General features: G+C 38.2%; 1 protein-coding gene across 1 annotated transcript; it reads left to right on the top strand.

Moving 5' to 3' along the window:
- Positions 1-3,504: 3,504 nt before the first annotated feature.
- Positions 3,505-8,307, top strand: pdk2a (pyruvate dehydrogenase kinase 2a). The gene is made up of 8 exons (XM_017301733.1): positions 3,505-3,730; positions 4,450-4,591; positions 5,015-5,086; positions 5,190-5,374; positions 6,562-6,651; positions 6,824-6,901; positions 7,225-7,301; positions 7,392-8,307. Exons 1-8 carry the CDS (start codon positions 3,613-3,615, stop codon positions 7,548-7,550), a joined length of 921 nt encoding a protein of 306 aa, XP_017157222.1. The 5' UTR covers positions 3,505-3,612; the 3' UTR covers positions 7,551-8,307.
- Positions 8,308-8,329: the final 22 nt, after the last annotated feature.

The raw sequence follows: 8,329 nt of genomic DNA, 5'->3' as shown, positions 1-8,329 counted from the left end.
TCAACTGGTTACTGCCTGAAAATACAAATAAGCATTGGGAAACCGTAGCAACAGACTGTATTTTGTCTCTACTCTTTCACCCCCTTGATGGCCATGGGGCTCTGACCAGTGAGGCATGTTGCCACCAATGCTAACAACTCAGGGGTGTCCAAAGTGCACCACAATTAAAAAATACAGAGAATCTGTCCTGCTGTAAGCAACAGGCAGTTGGTGCAGGTCAGCACTTTTCTAAAAAAAATCTAAAAAGAGTGAGTTTCATTTTTCTGTTATTAACCATTTTGCTGACTAAACTTTGCTAAATAGAGCAAGGCCTGACCCTTGCCCTGTGCTTGTTCCCCACCACAACCTCTGAGCACAATGGACCCAAAAGAAATGATCAGTATAGCAATTGTACAAGACACTTTTTGTGTTCAGGATCAACTATGATTTCCAGATCACTGCTTCATTAAAATCTTGCATGTTTAGAGTGTTACTGAAGAGATTAAACAAAATAACATATTTGTTGAGAGATTCATTTTTTGTGGCCCTTGAGTGCTCTCAACTCTTTGACTTTGGCCATGGTGGCAAAAGGTTTGGACACCGCTGCCTTAAGTAGATAAAACTGAACCAACCGAGCTATTCTGAGCATCTACACTGTAAAACAGGATAAGTGGACTTTACTTTAAAAATGTGTACAGACTTGTTGCCTCGAAAAACAAACAAAAAAAAAAATCAACGTTTCAAAATGTAAAAATGTTAGCATGTGCAAGCTGTACATCTTAAGTTTATGAACCTTGATCATTTTCAGTAACATTTTAAGTAATGAAATAATAATACACATAACTTAACTGAAATTTCTAATTACACTGTTCTCTTTAATATATGCAAATCTGTATCAATTTTTGGGCTTTTTTTCAACTGATGGAGTACCATTACCTTGTGTAATTTTAGTGAACACAACTTAAGTTACTTTGATAAATCTGAGTATATTGTAATTACTTAAATGATACTGAAAGCTTTTAGTTTTTTAACATTAAACTACAGAAAACTATGTGATTGAAAGAGTTCCTGGCTCCTACTTTTTACATGTTTCTCTGCTCAAAGATTGACAAAAAACACGAAGAGCAGTGATAGTTTGCTCACTTTTTTGCAGCAGAGCAGTCATACTTTAAAGCATTTTTACCTCAAAAGACCCTCAGCTTTTCAAACAAGTATGTTGTGCAGTATTGCAAACCTAAAGTTTAAGTACTACAAACCTAAAATAACCTGATAAATTTTGCTGAGTTGTACATGAACTAAACAGGAAAGACATCTGGACATGTAAGTCATATGCAAATAAACTATTTTGTCAAAATAACTTTCCATGGTGAACAATATTCTTAAACTTATCTAATGTGTTATTCTCAGCCATATTTTGTCTTCCTACATCGCMAAGAGCATTGTATTTGTTACATACATTAAAAAAACATGTCATCGAATCATATTTTATTTTTCAACGCTTAAATCAGTTGTACAGAAGTTCAAAACATTCTCTTTGGGTTTGCAGATTTGCTTGAGCAGAAATGGAGTAACGTCTGGACATGTCCTGAACGTTAAGTGTTAACCCTCCACAATCCAAAATCTTTCAAATATCTAACTTATTTTTTTTACATTCACTCAATTTAAATAGATTAACTGAATTAGCTTTTTTTAATCTGAACTTTTATGTGACAAACAACAACTAAATAAATGTTATGTACAGTGAAGAATCAGTGAGGCTTTTTCTCTTCTAAAGACAATGGGAACTTTGGTAGAGAGCATGTTAGTTATTTAATCTGATCTTTTCTAAAAGAAAGTCCAAGGTAACATTTTTCTGTTTTTGAGTCTAAGCTTTACTTTCATTTTGCAGATGTTTGTTGGTCCAAACAATCCAATTTCAGCCTGATATGTTTACAGAATCTGTTCTAAAATCCTTCCTACGTTTGTGTTTGTCAGGTGACAAGATGTAAAATGATCTGGAAGAGGCTGGGATTTCATCGTCAAAGACAAAAACAACCAACTCTGACATGTACATGTGATGATCATGCTCAACGGGGATCATATTACGTGCTCGCATGAGGAGTGAAAACTACGATAATATCTAATCTCTATCTTCATGTACAAACATCTGACTCTTCACTGTTATATTACTTTCTCTTTTGTGGTTTTCAAAACAAGAAACTGCACAAACTAAAATATGTTCTGACTTAGAGCTCACTCGTGCTGGCTTTCTAGAGACAATCCCAGAGGTACTGACGCAGCCGCCGGTTATGTAACAAGAGATTTGATTAGGACAGCCAGTTCCCTGATGAAGGCATTTCTATTCAAAACTTTACGTGGCGGGCTTCCAGGGAATCATTCACAGACAGGGAACTGGGAGGACRTAAACAAGTAGCAGTGGACCAGACTGTGTCATCATGMAGGAGAAGGAGAAGGTTGGAAATKTGATCTTTCARTGAAAAAATCTGATTCACGTCAGATCCTAATGAATGRATGTAAAAGCAAATAAATAGTTGAACAGTTCATTTGATTACTGATTTTAAACAATATATTGAAAGCATAGATGGATGGACACATGTGTGGATGGATGGATCCTGCTGTATACACACAAAACTGGTGTTTATGTGGGTGTGCTAAGAAGAAAGCAATTTCTAAAAGAAAATCTTTGGTCGCGTTTGCAGTTTGACACAAGCCACATAGTTTACACAACAAACATGTAGAAGAAAGTGCTTCAGTCAGATTACACCAAAACTGAACTTGGTACTGTTAGTGTTAATGCAAAAACACTTTGTGTGGTGGAAAACTGACCTTGCACATCACCTTGAGCACACCATCACTATTGTGAAACATGATAGTGGCAGCATCATGCTGTAGGAATGTTTTCTTTTCAGCAGGGAACTGCACAAGCTAAAATGTGTTCTGACTTAGAGCTTACTCTAAGTCAGGTAGTCAGAATTGATGTGGACAAACACCTGTTAGAGACTTTAAAAAGACTTAATATAATAAAGGTTAATCTCCCTGCCGGGCAACTATCCTCAGGAGGCAGTCAGACCTCAATCAATAAAGCTTATTTGTTGATGGAAGGGCCTAGTCAAGGCTCAAACATAAATACAAATGCATGTTGAATCCATTATAGTCAAACTCGCATTACATGTCTCATATTAAATTGAAGTTAAYTGTTTGGATTTAGAGTCAAAAGTAAATTATAAACTTGAATAAACTCTAATATTAACCCACTTCATATGTTTCTGATATCCCTGCCCACCTCCACCCCCACCAAAGTTGCAGTTGGTGATTCGTGGAATGAAGCGGGGCTGCCAAACAGCACGTATGTTTACTTGAGCCGTTGCTTCAACTGTTCTGGAAGCGCTTCCTTTCTGGGAGGGTCCAAACGTCACTAGCCACGCCTCCTAACGGCTCCTAYTGGTCAGTCTGAAGGGTAAATAAAATTCCTTTCTTCTGATTGGTTGAAGATCAGTATTTTCTTTCCTCCCGCAAGCCGTAGCAGCTAGAAACCTACCCACTCAGAGAAAACTGGGGGCAGAGCCTCCCTTCGGGATTATTATTGACTCAAACTGGACMTAGAAGAAAAAAAGGAACCATCTAATAGCCATCATGAAGTTTGTACGCTTCATAATGAAAAACGCCGCGTTGGCCAGCGCGCCGAAGCACATCGAGCATTTCTCCAAATTCTCTCCGTCTCCGCTCTCCATGAAGCAGTTCATCGATTTCGGTGAGTTGAGCTCGAATTTGATTTGGTCCATTTTAGCAAAGCAACCTGGRCGGTTTAAATCCGTAGCTAAATTCTRCAAACGTATTCATGCTGYGAGTTATAATTGTGAATTTCTAAGCATGCATCTGCTTTGCTGTGCACGGGCCTGCTGCAATTTGCTGTTCATTGGCGCTCAGTGTTGCATCAGATCTGCTGCAAACTCAGGCTGCACCATTTTGCCTCTAACTGGTCACAAAAAAAAAAAAACAAGTCATGATCTGCAAGTGTTAATTTATGTAAAATGGTAAATGGTACTCAAATAAAACAAACTTTAAAGTTGGGTCAATACGCTTGCTCAGGCGGTTTAAACCCTAAAGAACTTGGCGACTTAAAGCGAAACGGAGGAAAAATAATTTATTTTTGCAAATAAATTGCTCAATTTATTGTTTTCTCTCTCAGACCTTTATCTACCATCAAATGAAGTTTTTTTTTTTGGTCTGTCAGTACTTATCTGGCTCTAACTGTTCACAAAAACAACTTCTAACCTGCAAATGGGACCATTTAAACATGCATCATATTTGACTTCATTTATTCAAAATACACTCGAGTAATTCAAAATTAAATTTCTGATGGATTTCTCAAACCCTTCAAAACTTCTAAAAGAAAGTAGAGCAATAAGGAATAAAATAAACAAAAAATCTGGATTGATTGTTTTCTCTCTGTTTACTCCTAACTCTCAGGTTCCATCAATGCCTGTGAAAAGACATCCTTTGTCTTTTTGAGGCAGGAACTCCCCGTGAGACTCTCCAACATCATGAAGGAGATCAACCTCCTGCCAGACAAGCTGCTCACTACTCCCTCAGTTCAGATGGTGCAGAGATGGTGAGTTGTTTATCCAGGCGAYGGYCTATTGATTTTCATGRACCTGGGTTTTGTCTTCATACTGGAACGTCGCCCTTTCTCGTGGCCAAGTTTTATTRCAATCACAGCGGCTGTTGCTTACCACAAACTGGGGCGGTTGATCCGCCCTCTTTAGTTACATAACACTCTGAATTACAACAAAGCCGTGTGACCGAGTTGTGCTCTCTCCAACTTGCCYAGAGCGGAGGATGGTGGGGAGTGGCTGTGAGCTGTGAACTTTAGCCCAGTTTCCCCCGTCACAGGCCCACGTGACCTGTGTTTTTCTCACTGCACTATTTTTGTTTCCTTCATGAACGTTCACTTCCTTCAGATTTACTCTGCTGTGCCTCCTATGTTTCCCATCATATGTTCATGGGTTTGTCTCTTTTTATTTTTATTTTTCAGGTATAGCCAGAGTTTAATGGAGATCCTTCACTTCCTAGACAAGAATCCAGATGACCACAGAGTGCTTGCAGAGTAAGGCTTTAGTTCTTGTCCAGAGACTAACTTCCCAATTAATGCATCTGTTTCTGGAAGATGCCAAGTGCCCGACAGCTGAAGGTTTATACTTTCTCCCCAGGTTTGTCGATGCCTTGGTTACCATCAGAAACAGACATAACGACGTGGTGCCGACCATGGCGCAGGGGGTCATTGAATACAAGGAGGTTTTCCCCCAGGATGTGGTCACCAACCAAAACATCCAGTATTTTCTGGATCGCTTCTACATGAGCCGCATCTCCATACGAATGCTGATCAACCAGCACAGTAAGCCCACAACCAGTTTCAAAATTTAGCTAGATTTAGGTTTTTTGTTTGTTTCTTTAATTTATATTTTCCGTTTGTGGTTTACTTTCATTACTGTTTTTTTTATTATTATTATGCTATGCCAAAGCATTTTTTTTTTTAGATATTTGTTGAAGACGTGTTATAAATTTCATTTGTCGCCTGCCTGATGAACAACCTAATCACTCACAAAAGAAATCCTTAAAGGCAAATATTGAAAAATGTCCATTACAGTTGTAATCCTAGGTGATTTGGACAACGAGCGTAACACAAGTTCCTTGTTTTTCTTTCAATCAGCATTGACCTTACTTAGACGCCACAGTTCAGCAGAGGACAGATTTATTGACCTAGGTTTTTAAAATGTCAGTTTCGTGCTGAAAATCATCCCTTGTTGCATTTATTTCTATGAATATCGAATATTATTGGGTAGACATGACAGCAAAGGGAGCGTTTAGCTTCTTGACTCATTTGGATTGGCAACAGACATTCACATATTTTAAGTTTACACAAGTCTATTCCAAACATCACACCATACAAATAATGAGCCAAAAGAAAGGCGAAATAAAAGTGATTAAGGCCACTGATGCGTCAGCATGTTCTTCATTAATCAGCGCAGATAGCCTATCTCTGCTTAGCTGCTGACATGTTTCAGGCCCCTATGCGTTTGTGTTGCAGCTGAATTCATACGTGCAGTAAAACCCGCACAACTGGTGCAGAAGGAGATAAGAGAAGGAAAGAACGGTGTCTTTTTTTTTTTTTTTTTTTTTTTTTTTACCTGGAACGGTCCTGCAAAGTCTAGTTTTGTTTGCCATAGAGCGCCTGGATAATCCACGATGTTGAAACACAAACTGCTGAAGCGTACACTATCGTTGATCCAAAGTGAAATATTTCAAAACTGCTGTTGCATGAAGGGGAAACGTCAAGAGTTATATAACCTCGTCCCTATCGAACCAGTTTCACACCCGGGCAACTTTTAATGCCCTGAACGTCTTTCGTAACAATTTGTTTTTCCAAACTAAGGGCAGAGCAAAAAGGACTGCCTGTGCAAACAACAAGACTTTTTACACATTTAAAAACTTTTTTTCTTGCAAAAYCTTTGTAGGTAAAATATAAAATGTCGAATACCCCTGATTTTCCCTCATTCTCTTGTTTTTTGTTTTTTTTTGCAGCTCTTGTGTTTGATGGCACTACTAACCCAGTCCACCCAAACACAATAGGAAGCATTGACCCTCAATGCAATGTAGGAGATGTAGTACAAGGTGAGTCTGAACTTGACTYAAGGCCTCAAAAACAATTTATAGCAATCATTTGTTTTTCAGCTACCTTACGGTTTTAAAGTAGCTGAAATCATGTTTCATCTACTTTTAAAAGCAACGTTTTGCGTTTTGTTTTGTCTGCAATTAAAATGAAGTTCCTTTTCATTATCATCAGATGCCTTCCTCAGTGCGAAGATGTTGTGTGACCAGTACTACCTCCACTCTCCTGATTTGGTTCTGCAGGAAATGAACCGTAAGTTTTCCTATGATTTGTTCTATATAGTTTAATGATTCGGTGCTATGCAAARGTTTTCATAGTCCTTGACCCTTTTTTTCACTTTTTGTGAAGTTTCATTGTATTTTATGGGGATTTCTTGAAAACAGACCAACACAAAGCAGATGAAATGAAAATTAGTGTATTGTGCCTTTGTTTTTATATTACCCTAAGCCTACCCTTCAGAAATTTCCCCACTGTGGGAGTAGATGTTGTGTGTAACAGATTATGAATGAAGAGCTGATATCTGTGTGTGTATATATATATATATATATTTTTTTTCTTCTTCTTCTTTTGCACAGACAAGACAAATAGTCACCCAATAAGCATCGTTTATGTGCCCTCCCACCTTTATCACATGTTGTTTGAGCTTTTCAAGGTAAGAGATGCTGCCTTCTAATTCATGCATGTGCCTAAAATTAACAATCATTAAAAAAAAAAAAAAGTTATTTTTTTTCTCCCTTTGTAGAATGCAATGAGAGCTACCATTGAGACTCATGAAAACAGGAACAACCTCCCACCCATTAAGGTCATGGTGTCTCTCGGTGGAGAGGACATGTCAATCAAGGTGAGACAAAGTTTAAAGTGCAGGGCAGCTACATTTCCAGTGGTTACTTGGATAAGATGAGTGCAAATAGTTTTACAACTTCAAAGGTCAGTAAAGAATATGCTTCATGGTCAGATAAAATCTTTGATTTTGGGGCAGGAAGACACCAAATCTTTATCTTCTCTCAGGATCTTTGTGCTGATCAGTCTTAAAAAATCTGAATGTGATCAGTTTTGTCTTTCAATGTGTGAATTTCTCAGTTTTAAGTGAAGCCAGTGTTTCCYAGCAGAAGTTGTTTTTGCTCTCTGAATGTTTGCTCTGTCCCACTTATGTAACGTTTTAGTCCTCGTTTCATCGCAGCGCTTTCTGTAGCCTCTCCGATAAGATAAGTCAATATGAATTGTGCTTTTACAGTCAGCCCGACGTGTCACTGGGATCAGCAGGCGTCTGGTTGTCATCTGGCTACAGCTGGCCCGGTTGAACAAACAGAATCGCTATAGAGAAAATCAGATGATCTATGTAGGATAAAAGCAAAAGCTCTGGGTCAGGAGTATCTTTGATGACAAAGAGAAATAAAGGGCAGACTGGACTAATACCAGCAATAACTTTAATGTCTTCATTTAGGAGAGAAACAAAATAGACCCAGAAGTGCTGAGCCAGGTCTACTTTCAGTTGAAAAACAAACATAGTGCACGCAATGTAAGCTGTAAGCTTTCCTTTATTAAGCGTAACTAGACTGCTGTAGTAGCAAGGCTGAAAAACACTGGACACTTTCTCTACATGTATCAAACAGTGGTTGCTAAGTAATCCAAATTACCATCCTGCCTTAAAGTTGTAGTAGTTGCATTTTTCAAAATATT

This window comes from Poecilia reticulata, linkage group LG19 (assembly GCF_000633615.1).
Source record: "Poecilia reticulata strain Guanapo linkage group LG19, Guppy_female_1.0+MT, whole genome shotgun sequence".
Lineage (NCBI taxonomy): Eukaryota > Metazoa > Chordata > Actinopteri > Cyprinodontiformes > Poeciliidae > Poecilia > Poecilia reticulata.
The sequence above is the reverse complement of the archived record's forward strand: the minus strand, read 5'-3'. Positions and strand labels throughout refer to the sequence as shown.

Excerpts from the sequence above, each read along its gene's own strand:
- pdk2a (XM_017301733.1), top strand. The coding sequence starts at position 3,613 with ATGAAGTTTGTACGCTTCATAATGAAAAACGCCGCGTTGGCCAGCGCG. Across the intron at positions 5,087-5,189 it reads GACCACAGAGTGCTTGCAGA|GTTTGTCGATGCCTTGGTTA; the intron begins GTAAGGCTTTAG and ends CTTTCTCCCCAG. Across the intron at positions 7,302-7,391 it reads TGTTGTTTGAGCTTTTCAAG|AATGCAATGAGAGCTACCAT; the intron begins GTAAGAGATGCT and ends CTCCCTTTGTAG.